Consider the following 22942-nt stretch of genomic DNA (forward strand, 5'->3'; position numbering starts at 1 on the left):
AGACTAGATATGCTTAATCATATCACAGAGAAAATGGTAACTGGTTAGTCCAGTTTGTACTGAGCAAATTTGTATGGAGCACTTGCTATGTACCAAGTGCTATTTCCCTCAGAGACATCTATGAATCCCATATTATAGACCCTGCCATCATGTGGTCTAAGATCCCTTTGACATAACCAATGCTCAGTCTCAGGATTTAGCTTCTACTTTATCATGTTCTTACCAAGCAGACAGCATCAGTTTCCCGCTCTGTGTGACTGCCACATCCTGTTTTCTGGGGTTTGTGTAGGGGACACAGGTGAAAGTCTTTCACGGAGATTCTCCTCAGGATACTCATTGTCATGTGATTTCCTGTCTGGACCATGCAACAGAGAGCCCAAGAATTATTAACAAGAAGGCAGCCCCGTAAGTCAATGCAACTGCAACTCATATATCCAAATGGAGGTAGAAAAATGTTCTTGTAAATTTCTTTTCTTCATAGAAATCAAAGCCTGTGTCTGAGTTTATGTTGAAAACTAGTTTGGCTTGGAATTTAGATGTATAAACAGGAAGAGAACATTGCACCCTTCCTCCACATCTAAAGAATATGCATGTCCTTGTTTCTTTCCAGAGAATGACAGAAAACAGGGATGATTTAGAATAGAGGACAACCAGCTCTAGTTCACCTAATATACATTCCAGGCAATCTGTTGCCTGTGTACTTCAGTTTGGGGACAGGGATAGAAGACAAAGAACCAGTGTAATGTACTGTAGGGAAGGCTTCAGAAAGGACAAGGATAGGGAATCTCCACTGATTATGGAAAGTTCTGGCCCAACCCTAGAACCTCGAGCAACCTGAATTGTTAGAATAAGCCCTAGCACAGTTCATCCAAGTCACCCCCACCGCCAGCACACACACAGCCTCCTCTAGGAGAAGGATTGCATTAACTGCAGACGTGGGATTCCATCCTGACACCCAGCAGTTCTTCAAGGCTGGGAGCATAGGCTGCTCTTTCCCCAGGAAGCAGATGGGCTGGACCAGATCATCAAAATGCATCGCCGAGTCTGTCCTCAGGAGGGCTACGTTATTGTTCATGGAATGGTTATCAAAGTCCTCGTGGATGATGATGGTGCGGACAGGGTACTCTATGAAAGCATTCTTTCTGGGATCCATGTTAGCTATACCAACCACAACGATAGCATCCTTCCTGGAGAGAGAGACAGCAGAGGAATCTTGAGAAACCAAAGAGCAAGAATGCTTCAAAAGCCCCTGCGTTTCTATTTACCATGTTTTCAACCTGGAATGTTTACCCTGCTCATTTTCCCTGGGTCAATTTTTACTCACTCTTTTGGACTTGGTCTCTGGGAAAACTTTTCTGAACCTCTAGCCTTGTGCCCTCCCTTACAAGCCTGTAGGAACTTGGAGATGCTTCTGTCTTAACACCATTTGTCATTCCTATTAAAGATAATCTGTTAACATGTTTCTGCTTGTTAACTTTTTTCTACAGTTTTTTAAAACATAGTTTTACTTATACCAAATATGTAACCGTGACTTCTGCTCTTAGCACTTAACATTTTAATACATATATCTTTTCAAATGATATACTCTTGTACATACACTTTGGAGAAGTTCTGGTTTTAATAATGATGGATTTAAGATAGATGTTCACCATTTCTTCTCTTGGAAATCACCCAAGGAACTATGAGGATAAGAAGCAAATGCTGGGCTGGGGATTTAGCTCAGTGATACTGTGCCTGCCTCGCAAGCACAAGGTCCTTGAAGTGGGGCGGGGGGGAGAAGAAGAAGAAAATGCAAACACCATAAAACCAAGAGTCACTAGAAAATCCAAAGCTTAGCATCAGAGGAAGGGCTGGCAAAAGCAGGGAAAGACAGCAGGAGTTTTCAGTTATAGATGACAGAGCCACAGAGCTCAGAAAAAGCTGGTCAAGATTGTTCTCAACAAAGAAGTGAAAAGAAAACCACTTTCATCACCAAAATGAAGACCAAGTTGGAGGCAACATAAAGGAGAAGAGCCACGAAAAATACAAATGGGGCCAGTGGTTCCGCTGCCTGCCTCACAAGTGCATGGGCCTGAGTTTGATCCCTGGTACCAAAAAAAGAAAAAGAAAATACAAATAGGGATGCAGAAAGTAGACTGAGAAAAGTGACCAAAATGAAATGGAAATTAACAACGATGTTTAAAGGCTAGAACAAACTGGCAGTCAGCTCTAGGGCAGAATCAGCAAGGCAGAGGCGCACGGCAGAGGAAAGCTGCTGACATCTGGCAGGCAGTCAGGAAGCAGAGAGTGAAAGGAGGAGCTGGAGTGGGAGCTCCAGGTCAGGCCCGCAGTGACCTTCCTCTTCCAACAAGGCTCCACCTCCTAGCAGTGCATTTAGGTATGGAGCCCCCACGATTCAGTCATCTTTCAAAAGCTAAGCACATGAGGCTTGGGGAAGGTGGGGTCTAGATCTAACTATAACAAAGAGCCAGAAGACCATGATGAAGGTAATCAACGTAATGAAACAGCAAAGATAATTCAAGATACAATTTAAGGAAGTTTTCCAGAAATAAGTTTTTACTCTACAATTTGGAAGGATATTTTATAACGGGGAAAATAATACAGAATAATCCTACTGAGACATATCCTGGTCAGGTCCCCATAGGAAACAGATGGCATACTCAAAGTAAATTGAGAAGAGTTCATTAACGAACTCTTTATAAAGGTTTTGGTAGGACATAAGGAAACCATGTAGGTTGAAGTCAACAGGGTGCTGATGCTACCTGTGGGCAGTGGGAAGAAGAAGACAATCTGTAGGACCGTCAGTGGAGTAAAGACCCTGACCTTACTCCTCCCCTCCTTCTGATCTCGGTCAGCGCTTCTATTGGCCAAACCCAACTGGAACCTATAAGCAAGAGAACCGCACAAGCCAGGCTTCTGGGTCTAGTGGGGGGAGGGGGAGTAGAGCATGGATCTGGAGGGACAGATGGAAGAGAGGCAGGACAGTTAGTAAAGTTGCTAGAGCTGAGTAACAAAGAAAGAATCCTTGAGCATCCCGACCAGCAAAGTGAAACTATCCTAAGTTTGATTATATGATGTGAGAAAGGAAGTGCTAACAACAGGAAGTTAAGAGTAACAGGTATAAACCAGCTCTCCTGGGTACACACAGATGTGTGCTCACCCTACCTGTATAGAGAGAGTCAGAAAAACCTCAGACTTCTCCACAGCAAGATTTAATATCACAAGCTGCGGGGAGGGCATGGGAGGTGTCAGGTGGGGTGCTGCCTATAAAATCCTCAAAAGGAAATAAACTGTGAGCCAAAAATTTCATTCTTAAGTAGTCATTCAGGTTTAAGGACAGTACAACATTTTTTGGTTTGTTTGCTGGGTTGGTTTTTGAGACTGGTCTTGCTATGTCGTTCAGGTGGCCTTGAACTCACTATGTAGCCCAGGCTGGCCTTGAACTCATAGCAATCCTCCTTCCTCTGCCTCCCAAGTGCTGATATTACAGGGGTGGACCACCATGCCTGGTAGTATAACATTTTTGAATACCCAAAGACCAAAGAAATATGGTTCTGAGCGGCCCTTTAAGAAACTACTTGAAGACAAATTTTAATCAGATAGTATCCAATGAAGAAAATCTAGCAACAGGACAGTCAGGGAGGGTGAAGTGCATTATAATAACAGACTAAAATCTAAAGAAAAAGTTTTTGGAGTAAAACTATAAAATGTAAAAATGCAATAATCAAATATAACTGAAGTCGGATATTCAGATATAGGTATATAGACCAATTTTATCATTTTATAGGACCTAAACATATTACCTATGTACAGCTAATGTATAAAGTTCAGATGTCTTAGGTATGTACAGGAACTGAAGTGAGCACTAAATTACATATACAATCTGCTAAGATTGGGTGATGAAAGAATAGAGAAGTGAAAAGGTAGGAATCCTGACGCTGACCATAGCAGAGTCTACAAACAGTTGTCCAACTTGAGCCATTTGTAGGAAAAAAGGGTGTGTCTTGAGACCATAGTGTTAACAGACACACAAGCTTCAATACAGCATGATTCCCCTTATATATGAAATCCAAAATATAAATAAATTATAAGGCAAAAAGAAAAATAAGAGGAAGCAGGGAGATAGGTCTTCTGCAAAAGGGAAGGAGACTGAGCAAGGGAAGGAGTAGGAAGGGAGGGTAGGGAAAGGGAATGGAAAAAAGAGAATTAAGATATTATGTCCGTGCACCAGCTTCTCATGAGGGATGTGATGGTTGTGAACTACAAACGTGTACTAATAACATGAAACATTTAAAGAGATTGTCCAGAAAGGAACAGAGGCTTTTGGCGTCTCGTGTGACATTATAGCTTTAAGATGAAGACAAAATGAAAGTACAAATTCCTCAAATTCATCAGTGGATGCATCTAAAACAAAAGAAATATTCCATAGTGGAAATAAAAACAAGAAGCAATAAAAACAGAAACAAGAAGCGGGAGTCACATACTGAACACCAATTCGGAGCAGAAGATCACTGAGACAAGGAAGGTTCTTGATGACAAGGAGTTTAGGCTGTAGAGACCTCACAGGTGTAAATATCTGTATCAAGTGACAGCTCATGAAGAACAAACTACAGGAAATAGGGAAATAGGCAGAAGCTTCTTCCTGGTAGGAGATTTAAATTCACTTCTGTCAACAGTACAGATCAAGTAGAATCCTTCCTGCAACTTACATGTTAAGGTATATACCCAGCACAGAGAATTGACTTTTTAATTTGCCTGCAGAAAAGATTCTCATGGACCACATACAGTAGACATGGTAGGCTCAACAAACTCCTAAATAGATCACCAAGCAGTATAACTTGAAGTTAATAATGTTAGGGAAAAAATAAGCAAACAAATAACTCTAGCATCCACATATTTAAAAACTCTATCTTTGATAAAACTCTTAAGTCAAAGAGAAAATCAAAACCAAAATAGTAGGCTAGGTAGAATAACAAAAACACTGCACAGAAAGCAGAGCCTCAGTGCAGGGCCACTTGGTAATAGCTGTAAAGGTCATAAACACATCTTTTTTAGTCCTATCTTTCTACACCTAATTTGTTCATGCTATAATTGAATATATACTCATGTAAAATGACATATGTACAAATGTATTGCAGCATTTTTGGTTCTTTTAAAAGATTGGAATGACCCAAATTTCCATGATTACAGGAAAATAAATTATGGTTTATCCATGATGGGCTACTGTGCAGCTGACAAGAGACTCTCTGTGCATTGCTAAGATCTCCAAAATTTATGGGAAAATAAAAAAAATAAAGTGGGGATAATGTGTATGTTGCGCTACCAGAGTATTGGGGGATATTATGGAGCAAATTGTGCCCCCCCGACCAGATTCAAAAGTTGAAGCCCCGTCTGACAATGTAACTATATTTGGAAATGCAGACATTCTGCAGGTAATTAAGTAGCCCGCCTTGGTAACACACACTCTAGGAAGGTGGGAGAGGATCTCAGGTTTGAGCCCAGGGGGCAATTTAGCAACTTAGCAAGAACCTGTCTCAAAATTTAAAAATAGTAAAAACTAAATCCCCAGCAGTAACCAAAAAAAAAAAAAAAAGGTAATTAAGGTTAAAAAGGCATAGTTTTAATCCAACAGGAGTGGAGCCCTTATATGTGGAGGAAAATACATCAGAAGTGAGCATGCGCAGAGAAAAGGCCAGTCAGAGACATAGCTGTGGACATCTTCTGGTCTGGACTTCTGCCCTCTAAAATCACGAGAAATGCATTCTGTTATTTAAGCCAGTAGTCTATGATACTTTGTTATGGCATCCTGAGTTGACTAATACAAGAGGGAAAAAGAATTCTTTGTCAATAGATACAAGAATCAACATAACTAGACTTGTAGGTATATAAATATCCATAACTGCATTGAGTGTGTAAGGGAAAATATCCCTTACACGTGATGCCCATGATGGGCATGGCATAGAGGAGAGAAACTAGTAACTGAGGGACAGAGAGGGAGGAGCTGCTCCTCACTGTATACCTTTGGTTGTTCATCAGCATTTATCGCTGTACATGGATTTCCAAACTAAAAGATTGGGCAGCAGTACAATAAAGGGTTCATATTAAAATTTATTTGTCCAGTTACATTGTAGTCACTCCCTCCCTAATATAAGTACATATATGCACACTACTTACATACGTTATGTATGATATGGTATACATAAAGTTATACTCTAACCATGGTAACTGACATTAGGTTTCTCTCCTGTGTTTTGTGAGTAATTAACCATGCTGTCAACAACTTTGTGACCATAGAACATCCTGTTAAAACTTCTCTAATGGTTGAAACTATTTTCTTCATTTTGACACCTAAAAATGAAATCACTGGGTCAAAGTGAAATATTTACAAAAATATTTTAGACATGTCTACCAAAAAGGTTATTCCTTTAATAATATTTATTATTTTTTCCTGGTTTACAAAAATGCATATTTATTGTGAAGAATTTGGAGAACACAGAGAAGTTCTACAAAGAAAATAGAAATCTTGGGTGCTGCCAGGCATGATGGTGCACCCCTGTAATGCAGCACTCAGGAGGCTGAGGCAGGAGGATCACCATGAGTTTGAGGCCACCCTGGGCTACATAGCAAGACTTTGTCTCAAAAAACAAAACAAAACAAAGAAAAAAGAAAAAGAAATCTTGTGTGTGTCCAGAGATAAAAACTCTTCCAGCCTTCCTGTATTTCCTTAGTGTTTTGTCCATACATGTGTGTTTGTGGCAGCAGCCTTTGCAAGGCACTAGGTGAATGTGTAAGGCAAGGGCTCAACAGAATAAACAGTGGAGACCATCTAGTATTAAAGAATCTGTGAGGGCCAGGGATTTAGCTCAGTGGCACTGCACTTGCCTTGTAAGCGCAAGGTCTTGAGTTCGATTCCCAGTAACAACAACAACAAAAGAATCTGTGAGTGCCTCTGGATTGCAGTAAAACCAGAATGAGTATCCTTCATGTGTAGAATGGGAGAAGGGTCATTTCCCTTGCCAGTGTCGCCTCCCACAGTCCTCAGAGCAGAGGTGATTATAAGACCCCAAGGCAAGGGGAGAGCAGTCTTGCAGTTAGGAACTAATGAATTAGGGAACTCGTCTGGACCCTGAGGTGAGAGTACTGGCCTGTTCTGGAAGGCAGATGCAATGCTGAGGATCCAGAAGTGGCTGAGGATGCAGCCGAATGCCAGGTGTGTGTACTGTGAGTCCTGAACTGACACCACCCACGGGAACTCCATGGTGCTGACCAGGTTCTCCTCGGATTCGTCCACCAGCGAGGTTTTCTGGATGCCACAACCTGCAGAGGGGGCTCGGGTCTCACTGCAAGGAGCTGGTCCTTCGGGCTACCACCATCCACCAGCCCCCAGGACCCCTTTCCTGCTGGCTGTCTGCCTTGCTGGTCATTAACTCTACCATGCTGCTGCTTCTCTCAAACAAGGGGATCTTCCTCAGCGTATGAGGTTCTCAGTGGTACCCCCAGGGGACTGCATGCGTTGGGCTGTTGGTGACTGATTTTCAGCCATGACACACTCAACTTGCCAGGCTCTAGGCTAGAGACTGGGCTCATAGGGATGGATTTCAGAAGTCTGTCGCAGAGACATGCTGATGACTGATGGCCACACAGACAGAGCTGATGAAAGGGAATGTGCCCAGAGGACATAGAGGAGACATGAATTCTGCCCAAGGCTCAAAGTCTGGGAAGGCTTCCCCCTAGTGGTGACCTTTGATGTGAGCCCTAAAAGTAGTTTCCAAACCATGATACTATGGAGTCAGTTGTCAACCACAATAATATTATTAAAAGACCGCAGAGGATCTCTCCATTATGGGACATCATGTGACCAAACAACTCCATTAATGGACCCTTAGAGACTTTGCTGGACGGATGACAAAGCCAGTATTTGGCAAGATGATGTTGGTAAAGTCATGAAGTGCTTCAGAAACCAACAAAGACAGGATTCCTTATGTACAGTCTGACTGTTTTTCTTGGGACATTGGCAATCTATGGTGCAAGGTGCTAACCACTGTTTCCTAAACCTAAATGTGTGTGACGACTTTCAATTTTCATTCTGTAAAGCCCTAGTTGGCTTGTTCAATGGACCCTGCCAAATTCACAGAAAATCAGGAGATAGAAAATCTGACTCAAAGACAAAATGCTTGTCCTGAGTCACTTAGCTATGGCTTTCTAAGGGGAGAGAGGCCCTTTCTGTGCTTTCCCATCATTTTCTGTTCTCCTTGGGGTTACAAGGAGGCAGAGGAAGTGGAGGTGGCCACGAAGATAGTGAGTGTGTGTGTGTGTGTGTGTGTGTGTGTGTGTGTGTACATGTATTTCTCTTTAGTCTCCCATCTAATCCCAAGAAGGCAGAGCAGAACCAGCTGGGATGGCAGTGAGGTAGGACATGGCCTATGTTATTCTGCTGTCCCCTGTCCCCCCTACCTTTTCTAGGCTGAACTTTTTAATCCTTCTGAACAGCCTAGAGGTGAGGTGATGAGGGGGCCACAGTTGACACTTCTGCCACCTGAAGCAATGGGGGTCACAGTCTGAAGAGCAGCAGTGTAGTATGAAAGCAGGATGGGCTGAGGCAGGCCTCATGCTGACTCCTCACCCAGGGGCCTTTCCATAGCCAGAGGCTTTTCTCTACCACGCTTCTACCCTCAGAATTAGCCCTGGAGTCCACTTCAGCAGCCAGTGACCTACAGCCATGCTCCGTGGTTCACTACACTGCCTGGTTCCTGCCACCCAGAGCAAAGTGTTGTCATCATCTTCCCCTCAGTTCCTCTCCGGACACTAAGGACTACTTCATTTTCCTAAATGATTCCGCCTGCCAGGCCACATAAGGCTGCTTAGAATCACATGGAAGAAAGCTGTATACTCACTGGCAGAAGATTGAGACACGTACAGCAACACCAGCAGCATCCCTCTCATCTCTGCCATCCCCACACAGAACTGTTGTAGACACCATGGGCAGCTGGGGAGAGAGAAGGTCTAATGGCTCCATCATCTCCACCGACACACCGAGGCATTTCCTCTTTTCCCCAAAGAGGAGATTCCCACCCACCAGAAGGCCCTGTCTCTTCCATCCACCCATAAAGGTTCCAAGACCTAGGAAACCAACTTGTCACATCTCCAGCGCTTGCATCTATGCGGTAGAGCAGCAGGAACCAGACATCTGGCACCGATACTCAGCTAGAATTGGTAGGAAAACTGACAGAGTCAGGCAGCCTTTTTTCCAGTTTTCTTCTCAATATAACTCAGACCCCTGGATGACCCAGAGAGTTGGGTCTCAGAAAGGGGTTGATTTTTGATTTGTGGAATTCAACCTTTGCTTTAACTCTGTAGGCATAAAATGCTGCTGAAAGAAAAGGTATAGTTTTGGTGGAAGCTCACCCTGAACTTCATGTCTTCCTGTGATTTTACTCCCCCTATTAAACTCTGCTGACTTAAATAATTCTGGGATTATTTTTTCACAGGTAATAACCCCAGTACTTCTACACAGTAACAGCCCCGCATTTAGCTTAGATCATTCACACAACCACCCCAGGAGGTAGATGCCGTTACCATCCCCATTTTACAGACTCAGCACCCTGATGCTCAGACACTGAGTAACCACCAAGCCAAGGTCACAAAACTACCAAGTTGTAGACTTGGAATTTGAGTTCTTGTCTGAATCCAAAGCCCTTAGGTGCTTTGCCTCACACCATACCCCACACCAACACCCTTGCCTCCAACAAGCTATGCACGGTTCTAAGTCACCATGTTCCCCTCATGACACTGGATGGTTCTTGTCCTCAGGGTGGTTCCTCAGAGATCTGTGAACTCTCCAACTGAAGGAGAAATTAACTTGCTCTGACTTTACACAGCAGAGCTCCACAGAAGAGTTTCTTCTACCTCAGGAAGAATGATGTTCCGTTGTGACATCGTGGTTACCATGGCATCTCCAAGCAAAAGTCTGCACTTGGGAACTTAGGGGGAGCTGGAATGAAAAGGCTGTTGTTATGTACCCGGGGACAGGGGCCTATCCTGGAAGCCACAAGCTCCCCAGGTCTGGCTGAAAAGACTTCCGTTTTGCTAAATCATAGAATTCCCTCTGGTCATGACCACAATTGTCTGCTCCACTCAGCACCACCCATCGCCTACACAAGTTTGTCACACTGCTGGACTGAGGAAACCCACCATGAGGGTGGGTTTGGGATTTCCAGGGCCTGTCAGCATCTTATACTTTCTATAAGGTTTGGTTCAGTTTCTTTAGCACCCAACCCCCACCACCACCATCACCTCCTGCAGGTCCAGCTAACCTAAGCTCTCTCAAACTTTGGGTCAGCTGGGATCTGCTCTGCAACTACTTGAGCAACTTTGGCTTTACAACAAACGTTTGCCAGGACTCGAGGAAAGTATCCACCACATCATGGTAAGATACAGCTGTGTGGAGTCACAGGGGCCTCTTGGACACCTGGAGCATCAGAAGAGATTCACTGAACGGACAATGATGGCTGAAGGGAGGGAGGATGGCGGATAGGAAGTGCAGCCTGTGTCAGAAAGGGTCTTCTGTCTCCTATCTGCATGGTGCCCTGATGTCCTGTGTGCCTCATCATCCTTTATTACCCTTTCTTTTGGTACTGATTATTGGACTCAGGACCTTAACATTAAATTATATCCCCAGCCTGTTTCGTTTTAAAAATGTTGAGACATCTTGCTAAGTTGAGAGTTTGGGCTCAAACTTGCAATCATATTTCCTCAACCTCCCAGATTGCTGGCTACACAGCCAGTTCAAGGCTGGCCTGGTCTACACAGCAAGACTTTGTCTCAAAAACAAAACACAACAAATTGTTAATGCAAATAATAAAACTTATGGACTTCCTCAAATTAAGCCACTGTCAAATTTCAAGGATTAATGTTTTATCTTTTTATGCACTATTACCAGTGTTTCATGTAGGGTTTTTGGCAAGTATATTTATGAGTTAGACTAGTCTGCAAACTTCCTTCTTATACTCTTCTCAGTAATACTGGCCTCATGGAACTTGTTGGGAAGACAGAAATGACAGGTTCTCTGAAATTTTGCAGAACTCACTGGAAAACTCTCTGGACCTGGTATTTGCTTTGTGTGGAGATTTTTTTTTTACTATGACTTATTTTTTTTTAGTACCTCTAGGACTAGAAAGACTGTATCCTTACCTGTCCTTTCTCCCGAGCTTCTAAAAGAACTTTTGCTTTTGATATATCACAATTTCACTATGATAAGTTGAAGGTTGAATTTTTTATTTATTTTGTTTAATACATGCCATATTTTCTAGCATGGTGTATTTTATTTTCCTATAAGTTCTGGAATAATCACAGCCATTATCTTTTCAAATATTGCTTCTTCTTCTCTTCAGGCTCCTATTCTTCTGAGAGTACAAATAGATATGTTAGATTTTCTCATTTTATTCTCCCTCTCTCTCTCTCTCTCTCTCTCTCTTGAACCCAGAACCTTCACACTGCCCAGGCTGGGCTCAAATATGCAATCCTCCTGCTTCGGTCACCCAGAGTGTTGGGATGAGAGACATCCAGCTTATTCCTCAAATCTCTTATCATTTCTATCTTTTTACCACTCTGTGTTCTGGATGATTATTGTGATATACTTTCCAGTTTACTAATTCTCTCTTCATCAATGTCTAATTTTCTGTCCAACCACTCTCATAAGGTAGGTCAACAACCTTTTTTCCAAACTTCTACAAGATTCATTTTTACATCTCTATTTGCTTATGATTGTATTTTTGGGAAGAACGGTCTTCATTTCTTCAACCACTTCATATTTATTCTATATTTGGTACCAGAAAGTTCCAAGTTCTGCTCTTTGAGGTGTAAAAGAATTCTAAATCTATTTTTTGCTCTATCTGCTGTCATATAACGTGGCTTGCTTTCCCTCCAGCTTTCATCCTACCTGCTAGTCTTAGCTTGGGAGCATGAGGGGTCTAACAGGTGTAAGGATCTTTGAGAGATTTTGCTCCTCCCACTGCTGGTCACTAGAGGGCGGCATTAAGCAGGGCCTCTGGCTTGCTTTCCCATCCTCTTCACTGGTCAAATACTGAAGAGCACCTGCCTTCAGGAAACCATTTCTGTCCCAGCAGTCAGCAGCTCTGACATCAGCTCACTTCTCTTAGAATTCTCTCCTAAAGTTTGTGGGAGCAAAGATCAACCAAAGGTGTGTTTTCTGCACTTTTTTGTGTGAGGGGACTTCTCAGACCCCCTGGTCAGTGGTGAATTCAAAGCCAAAATGGACTGAGCTTTACGACAGACCAGGTATTAGAAGCCAGGCTGATGGCTTCCCAGTAGAGCAAACATTTACTTCCTATTTACACTTCTCGATTTGGTGCCACTATTGTTTGATTTTATTTACCCAGGTTTTTGGCTGCTTCCTTGAATTCATTGTATCTTGGATCCACTTATCCTAATACAAGTGACTCACACTTGAGTCCTAGCCACTCTTCTACAGAGTTACAATATTTATGCTTCTATTTTTCATCTTCCTGTATGCTTCATGGAACCTCTTTTAGCCATCTTTTCCTCTTTTGTAAAGTGTGACTTTAAGGTCACACAGTACTGGTATCTCCATGGGCCCAGCAGTGGACTTTTAACCCCACATTGTAATCCCTTCATCCTTGTGATATGAGGCTTGTGTCAAGGGATAGAAGAATAAAACAGCTAGAGCTACCACCTAGCCAGGCCAGCAGCAGGCTGTGCCGCCAGTTGAGGGCACCCTCCCTGAGACTTAAAAATAGGATGTGGGGCTTAGTGCAAGATAATTAGGTCTTTGCTAACTAAGAAAGAGAAGGACCTGTACAATGAAAACTACATTGCTCTGAAAAATGAAACTGAGGGGTCGGGTATTTAGCTCAGTGACACTATGCCTGCCTTGCTAATGCAAGGTCCTGAGTTTGATCCCCAGTACCCCCCCAAAAAAAAAGAAAAGAGAAGAAATTGAGGAGAATATCAGAAAAATGAAAAGACAGCATTCTTTGATAGGCAGAATCAATATAATCAAAGTGGCTATACTTCCAAAACTGATATATAGATTTAATGCAATCCCAATCAGAATACTAATAGCATTTCTCACAGAGCTAGAAAAATAATTCTAAAATTCATATTGAACCAGAAGACCCAAAATAGCAAAAGCAGTCCTGGATAACAAAAGCAAAGCAGCAGGCATAACAACCCCAGATTTGAAGTTATACTGCAGAGCTACTGTGATTAAAACAGCATGGTACTGGCACAAAAACAAGCACATGAATCAATGGAACAGAACAGAGGAAGAAAAAACAACTCCAGATGCATAAAACTATTTGATCTTTGGCAAAGGGGTCATACATAAACACTGGTGGGCTGGGGATTTAGTTCAGTGGTTCTGCCGCCTGCCTCACAAGCACAAGGTCCTGAGTTCAATCCCTAGTACCAAAACACACACACACACACACACACACACACACACACACACGCATGCACTGGAGGAAAGATAGCCTCTATAATAAATGGTGCTGGGAAAATTAGATATCCACATGCAAAAGACTGACTCTAGACTCATGTGCTAAGCTAAAACCAAAATGAATCAAAGATCTAAATGTTAAAACAGAAACATTTAAATCTGCTGGAAGATAAAATAGATAAAACTCTTGAAGACACAGGTTTAGGCAAGGACTTTCTGAACAGAATCCCAGTGGCATAAAAAATAATACTGAGAATCAACAAATGGGATCACATTAAATTTAAAAGCTTCTGCGTATCAAAGGAAATAACCAACAGAGTGAAGAGACAACCTACAGATCAGGAAAAAGATTTACTAGCTACTCCTCAGAGGACTAACATCTAGAATATATAAAGAACTAAAATAAATATACATCCTCAAATAACCAAGTCAAAAATGGGCAACTTAAATGAATAGACATTTCTCAGAAGTAAAAATGGCAATGAATACACACAAAAAAGTTCAATATCACTGGCTATTAGAAAAATACAAATTAAAACTTCATTGAGATAGCATCTTACCCCAGAAAGAATGGCTATCATCAAAAAATCAAATAATAACAAATTCTGGTGAGGATGTGGGGGAAAACAAATTCTTCCACACTATTGGTATGAATCTAGTTATAATCAGTGTGGAGATTCCTCAAAAAAGTAAAAATAGAAATTCCATTTGACGCAGCTCTTCCCCTTGTAGGTATCTTCCCAAAAGACTTAACATCATTTTATTACAGTGATACATACACACTCATGTTTATAGCAGCACAATTTATAAGAGATTTTGGGAACAGTGTATATTCCATCAATGATGAATAGATAAAGAAAATGTGGTATTTATACAAAATGGAGTACTACTCTACCATAAAGAAGGATAACCTCAGGGCATTTATAGGAAAATGCAACTTTAGAACATAATGTTAAGTGAAATAAGTCAGACACATATTAACCTTAAATAGTACATGGTTTCTCTTATATGAGAAAAAATATACAGAGAAAGAGATGCATGCTGGGGATTTAGCTCAGTGGTTCCAGCCACTGCTTCACAAGCGCAAGGACCTGAGTTCAATCCCCAGTACTAAAAAAAAAAGAGAGAGATGCAGAGACAGAGAGAAAGAGAGAGAACAAAATAGAAGGTAGAAAAATAGGAAAGAGGGAGAAGTTTAAATAATTCCCAAAATTATTCCATTGTTTCAAAAATATTTTTATATGCACTATTTTGTTTCATTTATACTACTGGTTTCTCCTAGTTCATTGTAGGGAAAATTCTGTGCTTTTATGTTTATTTCTTAGAGAGAGTCTTTTTTGTCTATGACTTGTGCTCTGAGAATAAAACAGATAACTGAAAAAATATAATTAGGTCTTTAGAGGGGATTAATGTAGATGTCTGTGAACTCTCTCTCTCACCAGCAAACTTTTTTCTCCATACCAACCAGGGGCCATTTCTGTTGCTTCCTACCAAAGGAAACCTGTATGTACCACCAGTCTGGTATTCAACGGTATCTTTAATATCTAAGGGCTTTTATCGCATGTCTAGTATAAGACTGATGCCGATAAGTTCTCTTCAATAGTAAAGACAAAGCAGTCGCTGAAAAACGGTGTTGCAGTCGAGTGGGCTTGAGTTTCATTTTGATTGATGTCCATAGAGTTGGGTTTTTGGGTGTTTTTTTTTTTTTTTAGTAAAAATGCATTATAAAAAATTTTGTACATGGAAAACGATATGTTTAAGGCATGGAATAACAACATGCCATAGTCTGGTTATGGTGTGAGTGCATCCCTGCAGAGATAAAACGTGGAAGCTTGGCCCTCAGGGTGGTGACACTGGGAAGTAACTGACTTCCCTTGTCCCTGGCACAAATGCCTGACATCCACAACTTAAAGGAGAAGAGGTGTACTGCTTACTTCACAGCATTCAGGAAGCAGAAAGGAGAAGAGGCGGGGACTTCCAGGCCACACGCCCAGGGACCAGACCCCACCCCCTAACATCAAATCAGCTATAGCGCCCCTGTAATCCAATCACTTTCCAAACACCGTAAGAGGAGGTGATGAGACTTCTCGTGAAAGTTAGGTGATAGGGTTTAGATGTATAATGTCCCCACAAAGTCTCACGTGTTCAAAGGTAGGGCTTTCAGAAGGTGAGTGGATCATGAAGACTCTAGTGTTATCAGTGGACTAATCTATAAATGAGATTGTAATTTGATGCATTGTTGAGAGATAATGGAAACTTAGGAGGTGGGGGGGGGGCTAGCTGAAGGGAATTGGTCATGAGGATGTGGCCTTGGAGAGTACATCCTGTCGCTCAACCTTCCTTCTGTTCACTCTGTTCCTCTCACTGTGCTGTGGCTGCTATGAGATAAGCAGCTTTCTGTACCATGCCCTTATGCCATGATCTTTCTGCCTTGGACCCAAGCAACCATGGACTGAACCCTCCAGAACCATGAGTCAGAATAAATATTTCTTCCTGTAAGTTGTTTTTCTCGAGCATTTTGACACTATGATGAATATCTCACTAGCGTATTAGGTCTTTGAGGGCTCTGCCTTCAGAAGGGATTAATAGAGTTCCCATGCGACCCCAGTTCTTGAAAGAGGGGGCTGTTGTAAAAGATCAGGACTGGCCACTCTCCTCCTTTCTGGCTTCTTGTTTCACCATGAGATTGGCCCATCTTGCTGTTCCCCTACCATTCTGTCATCCTCCATGATGTGACACAGTCAGGGTGGCTCTTGCCAGAGCCTGAACCATGCCGCTTGGACTTTCAGCCTCCAAAAACTGTGAGCAAAATAAACCTCTTTTTAAGTTACCCAGCCTCAGGTATTTTGCTATAACAGACTAACACATGACATGAACATGAATTCCTGGGTACCCACAGCCCAGCATGTGAGGAAGACAAGGGTTTGAAGCCTCTCACTGGCCCTTTCCCCATCATATTCCTCCTCCTCCCCAGCAACAGTGACTCCACAGGGTTTTTTCACTCCCCACCAAATACAAAAAGATGCTTTATTCTTATTCAGTTTGAACAAAATTATATTATTTTATAAAAAGCAAATTCCCCAGAGACAGGAAATCCTGCACAAATAATGCTGATAAAATAAGGACATAGCCCAATCTTGCTCACTTTCAAACCCCAAACCTACACTGCAGCACTGCCTGTTTCTTTGCAACCCAGGAGAGGAGCTTAGATAGCATACTCTTAATGCTTCAAAGTGACAGTGGTACAGGGTACAGTCACACAGGCCTTTAATCCTAGCTACTAAGGAGGCTGAGGCAGGAGGATCACTAGTTCAAGATCAGCTAATAGTGAGATATAGATATAGTGATGTAGGAAGAAACTATATCAAAACAAAAAAACTAAAAATGCTGGGGATATAGTTCAGTGCAAAGGCCCTAGGTTCAATCCCCAGTACCATAAAAATAAAATAATAATCATAATCATAAAGTGGTGACAGGGCCACCCCAGAGGAAATACTCGTATGATCACAGCATTTTCTGTAGTTTATAGTGATAAACTAGAAATACCCCAAATGTCTACCAATAGGGCATTGATTAAATAAACAATAGCATTATAAAATACTATATATCTGCTGATGCAAATTATTTATACATATATATATATATATATGTGTGTATATGGCTATTGAAAGTTGAAACTGAGTATATATGATTGTATATTTATAAAATAAACACAACATATTGCTAGAAGAAAATAGACCTTGGTATTCTAAAGGGAGAATAAAAGAATTATGAGAAATTCTCATTTTAAATATTTTTTGAACTACAAAGTTAAATCAATTTTATAGTTAGAAAAAGTAATGGTTTTAAAAATTAATGAGTTTTTTCAAATGTACATGTTCTCTTCACTACTGCTCCTTTAAAGAAAATGAAAAGGAAACCTACATAAATTAGTACTTCTTTACCCAGTACTTTTCAAGAAAACCAAGAAATAATTCAAATGTGAAATAAATTGGAGGGGGGGGTGGCTTGAGGAAAAAAATCACTTTGCCCCAGCTGTACATTTTTCATCTGAAAATTATCTCAAAGCTTGCCCTTGAAGTTATTACTCCTAACCAAGGCCCCTTACTGTCTGCCTTCCTCCATTGATGAAGTGTTACCAGTGTCATCTCTAGAACATGAATGAATGGTTCACGTCTTGAAGATGTCTTTTCCAACGTAAAAGCATTTAGCAGATCTAAGGAATGTTTGTTACTTTATAAACAACACAAACAAAACTCAAATTATAGTATAAAATTTAACCTATCAGGGACTGGGGATTTAGCTCAGTGGTTCTGTCACCTGCCTTGCAAACACAAGGGCCTGAGTTCAATCCCCGGTACCAAAAACAAAAATTTAAAAGAAAATAAAATTTAACCTATTACCTAATTTATCACTTTATACCTATAATTATTATACTTACAATGTTGGGAGCAATTTCTGCCAGAATTATGGATGGCAGTTTGGGATTTACTTGCAACAACACAAATTTTTATAAAGACAAAGCAAAGAGCTCTTTAAAGAAGTCTGTAATCCTGTATCTGAAGAAGTATTTATATCCTAAAGAACTAGGCCTTTGGAAGAGTGTAAGTGACCACCTGTATGCCTCTTCACTCTCCATGAAAGTTGATAAAAGGACATGAAATGATTGGCCAAGATTGCAAATAACTGGTAGCCACATTTCATCTTTCCAGTGCCCTGCCCACAGCAGACATCACTAATCTAATACTAAATCCTTCCTCCTAAGCCTGAACTCCTTTCTTGTGATACTTCTCAAAACAAGCAGCCACTACTGGTCAACCAGTTATTCCTCAAGAAAAAACTCTTATTTATCATCTCTGGGTGACAAAAAAAAAAATCAGTACTCATTTTCCTCTCCAAAAAAAGACATATTTATTCAGCAGAGCCTGTCCTTTAAAGATTATCTCATGCCAAAAGAGAATCTTTTAATTAATAAATTTAGGATGATTTTTTAAAAAGATTATCTCATGCCAATAGCCAGTTCTACAACATAACATATTCATTTCCAAATGAATCGTTTAAAATTATTTGAAAAAATAAAATATGTCTTAATCAAAATAGCACAATAAATTAAATTAAAAGGATGTGGATGTAGTTCAGTTCAAAGGCCTTGTGTTCAATTCCCTGTGTGTGTGTGTGTGTGTGTGTGTGAGAAAGAGAGAGAGAGAGAGAGAGAGAGAGAGAGAGGAAGAAATGAAGGAAAGAAGGAAGAAGGGGAAAGGGATGAAGGAGAAAAATTAGAATAAGAAGGAGTTCTCTCTCCTCCCCCCCTCAAAATTAAATCCAGAGCCTTCACAATGAGCTACTTTCCCAGCCCATTTTTTTTAGTTTTTAGTTTAAGACGGGGTCTCACTAAGTGACTAAATTGCCCAGGCATGGCTCAAACTTGCAATATTCCTACCTCATCCTTTTAGAGTGCTGAGATTACAGGCGTGGCCCACCATGTCTGGCTACAAAACTTTCTCTGTTAAGGACCAGTGCCTTAGTCAATTTCACATTGTTACAATTGAAATAGTTGAGGCAATTAACTTGCAAAGAGAAATGGTTTACTTAGTTCATGATTCTGGACATTGGAGTCCAATTGTAGGTGGCCCCATTGGCTTGGTCCTCTGCTGAGAGAGGCACATCCTAACAGTACATGTGGGAACAGGGGCTGACATCTCCAGCCCGGAAGTGGAGAGACACTGATAACCTAAGTGGTACAACCCCATTAACCTAAGAAACTCCCTTGAAGTCCTACCTACAAAAAGTTCACTATACCTCCCCATAGTGCCACACTGGAACACCACCTTTAACAAATGGATCTTTGGAGAATGTTACCCATATTCAAACCATAGCAACCAGATAGTAAATATTTTTGGTTTTGCAGCACCAAAAGAAAATTTGAAAATATTATATAGGTACATATACAACAAAAGAAAAAACAAACATCCACAAAATTTTATTGACAAGATTCAAATATAATAATGATAACTGTTATGGCTTGTATCTAGATGTCCTCTCAAAGCCTCATGGGGCTTTTCAGAGCTGTCTGGATCTAGCCTGTGTGACACCGGGATTAAGGATATATGGTACTACATTAGTCCACTGATTGGAATTAGCATAGTTCTTGGTATGGATGATGGAAGCCTCACCCTGGGTGTGGGTGACACTAGTCAATAAGCTTATATCCTGGATAGAATATAAAGAGAAAAGGAAGGTTGTCTTGCTGCTGCTGCTGCTGCTTGCTGCTTCACTGTCTCCTGCCTTCCTGCCATGGACTGTTTCTCCTCTGCCATGCCCCTCTGCCACACTCCACTGCCTTGGAGCAAGCCAATAATAGACTGAAAACTCTACAAACTTTGAGCTGAAATAAACCTTTTCTTCTTTAACTTTGGGTGTCAAGGTATTTTACCTCAGCAACAACAAAGTAACTGTGACAATAACCAAATATGATTTTTTTTGTAACAAGTCTACTGAGAAGAATAAAATTATTTTTGAAAGATCATTTCAGCTGAGTGATTCCTGTCAGCCCTCAAACAGCCTGCCTTTGGGTGAAGCCGAACCAGTGAATCACACAGCTCCCCAGGGCCAGGCTCCTCCAGGGGGGAAAAAGAAATAAAAGGGATGAGTCCCACAGCAAATGACTGCTAGGTGAGGGCCCAGAGGCTCTGCTTGTAGCTACCATTGCCAAAGGAGCAATGTTGGGTGACCCACCCCTTCCTCTCCTTGCTTGGGGAAAACCAGTCTGATGAAAACAGAAAGCAAGTTGGGTTTGTCCCACTGGCTGTAGTTTGCCAGCTCTTGGCTTAAAATATTTTGCAGATTATTAAAAGAGAAAAAGCATTCTCCAATTATAATGGAATCTGTAGCACAAGGTTCTTCAAATTGCCACATGATATTGTTGGCTTGGTTTCCTTGAATATTATTTAAACTATTGGAACCTGTAGCAAATGGGACACTGCATGTACTATGATTGACAAGCAAGTTAACAGCTCCCAACTGAGGTTGACAGACTTGATGGCACTTTTTTTTGCAGGGGGGGTGGTGGTACCAGGGATCAAACTCAGGACCTTGCACTTGTGAGGCCGGCGTCTGAACCACTGAGCTAAATCCCTGATCCCTGAATGGCATTTTCTCAAAAAAATCTAGGGCAAAAAAAATACATACTTTGGGGTTAATGCTTTTTCGCATACAATGTATTTTTATTTCATTTATTATTCTGTAACATGATTCTTTATTGAGCCAAAATTTCACATAAAGTAAAAGTAATAATTTAACTCTTTTAATGCATAAATACATTTTAGTGGTTTTTAGTGTGAGCACACTATTGTGCAATCACCAACACTGTCTAATTTCAGAACGTTCTCATCCTTTTTCCAGTAGAAACTTTGTACCTTAGAAAACGTCCCTTTTAGACAGCAGAAGTACTGTACTTTCATTGCTGTTTGCTTCAGGCCATCTCTACTTTTGGAAACACTGAGGCAGAAAAGACTGTCAGCAAGGGCTGTAGGCTGAAGTGTAGTATGGCTACCACCTTAAGTTCTTGTTCATGTGATATTATATATAGGAAACCCTAAATATTTCTCAAAATAACTTCTAGAACTGATAAATCAATTTGGTAAAATTGCACGACTATAAAGTTAGCATACAAAAGCCAGTAGCATTTTTATACACTAAAAACAAACAAAAAGAAAACAATCCCACTCATAACCAAATAAGTGAAATATCTATATACTGAAAGCTATAAAATATTGATGAAAGAAATTTAAAAAGACAAATAATTGGAACGATATCTCATGTTCATGGATTTGAAGAATTAATATTGTTAAATGTTCACGCCCAAAGCAATATTCAGATTCAATGCAATCCCTTTTGAGATTTCAGTAATATTTACCTCAGAAATATAAAAAACAATCCTAAAATTTGTTTGAAATAGTAATGTTCACCCTGAATAGACACAGCAACACTAAGCAAAAAGAGCAAAGCTGGAAGCATCACACTAGACATATTGCAAAGCTATAGTAATCAAAACAGCATGGTATGGGACTAAAAACAGACACAGATCAATGGAACAAATAGAGCCAAGAAATCCACATATTTATAGTCACTTGATCTTCAACAAAGTTGCCAACAACACATAATGGGAAGAGAGGAAAAAATCTTTTTAGTGAGTGGTGTTGGGAAAATTGGATACCCACATGCATGAAATGAAACTGGACCTTTATCTTACACAGAATACAAAAATTAACTCAAGATGGTTGAAAGATTTAAACATGTGAAACTGTAAGACTACTAGAAATAAATATAAAGGCAAAGTTTCTTGGCATTACAGAACCAAAAGGAAAAATATACAAATGGGATCTTACATCAAACTAAAAATCTGCACAGCAAAAGAAACAACCAATAGAGCAAAGACATAACCTATTATGAAATGTGATAAAATATTAGCAAGCCCTATATCTGATAAGGGATTAGTATCCAAAATATATATGTAACTCAACTCCATAATCAGAAAACAACCCAATTTTTTAAATGGGCAAAGGGACCTGAATAAACATTGAAAACATACAAAATGGTCAATAGGTAAATATTTTTAAAAAGCTCAAATATCACTAACCATTTGGGAAGAAAAAAATAGTAAAACATCACCTTACACTTGTTAGAACAGCTATTATCAGAAAGAAAAAAACAGTATTGGCAATGGTGTGGTAAAAAGGAAGCACTTGTACACCATTCATGAAAAATTAAACTAGTGTAGCCATTATGGAAAACAGTATGGGAGGTCCTCAAAAAACTGAAAATATGACCCAGCGGTATGATATGATCCAGCAATGCCACTTCTGAATACTGAGCCAAAGACAGTGAAATTAGTACACCAAAGAAGTATCTGCACTGCTTTGTCATGCAGCATTGTTCACAACATAGATGTGCCTGTAGAGCACCATGTTAAATGAAATAAGCCAGGCACAGGGAAAGGCATCAGGGGCTGAGGTTGGCAGGTTAGGGAGATGTTGATCTAAGGGTACAAAGTTTCAGTTAGGCAAGACCAATAAATCCTGAAGGTGAAAATTGCCGAGAAGATAGATCTTAAATGTTCTTGCTACATACAAAAAGGAGTCCACTATATATGAGGTCATGTATATGTTCACTGGCTTGATTGTAGCAATAATTTCACAACATAGATGTAAACATCCTTTTTACGCCATAACTATATATGATTTTGTCAACTGCACCTCAATAAAGCTGGTCAAAAAAAAAAAAAGAAAGAAAAAAGAACTCTATAATTTCTTCTAAAATTAAATAAAAAAGAAGAAATTAATGTCACAGGTAAAGGTAAAGTCCCCAGTATAGCTCAGTTGGGTGTTTTTAATCTCCCCACAACTCTGGTGTTTTTACATTTTTACTACTAATTACATGTATTTATAATATTTGTGCATTTTAATG

The 22942-nt window shown here is 40.4% G+C and overlaps 1 protein-coding gene across 5 annotated transcripts in view; it reads right to left on the reverse strand.

Annotated features, from left to right (window-relative positions):
• The window catches only part of Prss54 (serine protease 54), a 12217-nt gene extending 1544 nt beyond the window's left edge, over positions 1–10673 (reverse strand). Inside the window, exons 1-7 of one of the 5 annotated variants that reach the window (XM_010617195.2) lie at positions 10469–10673; positions 9772–9991; positions 9134–9204; positions 8895–8986; positions 7146–7317; positions 929–1187; positions 224–355 (exon numbers count right to left, since the gene is read on the reverse strand). In XM_010617195.2, coding sequence (XP_010615497.1) covers positions 224–355; positions 929–1187; positions 7146–7317; positions 8895–8986; positions 9134–9204; positions 9772–9774 — 729 coding nt within the window. In that variant the 5' untranslated portion in view covers positions 9775–9991; positions 10469–10673. Of the gene's footprint in view, positions 1–223; positions 356–928; positions 1188–7145; positions 7318–8894; positions 8987–9076; positions 9091–9120; positions 9368–9771; positions 10276–10468 lie in introns of those variants that run through there. The other 4 variants (XM_010617194.2, XM_010617197.2, XM_010617196.2 and 1 more) reach the window with 4 other exon arrangements.
• Positions 10674–22942: the final 12269 nt, after the last annotated feature.

The sequence above is a fragment of the Fukomys damarensis genome, unplaced genomic scaffold (assembly GCF_012274545.1).
Source record: "Fukomys damarensis isolate Sample0158 unplaced genomic scaffold, DMR_v1.0_HiC HiC_scaffold_32, whole genome shotgun sequence".
Classification (NCBI taxonomy): Eukaryota; Metazoa; Chordata; class Mammalia; order Rodentia; family Bathyergidae; genus Fukomys; species Fukomys damarensis.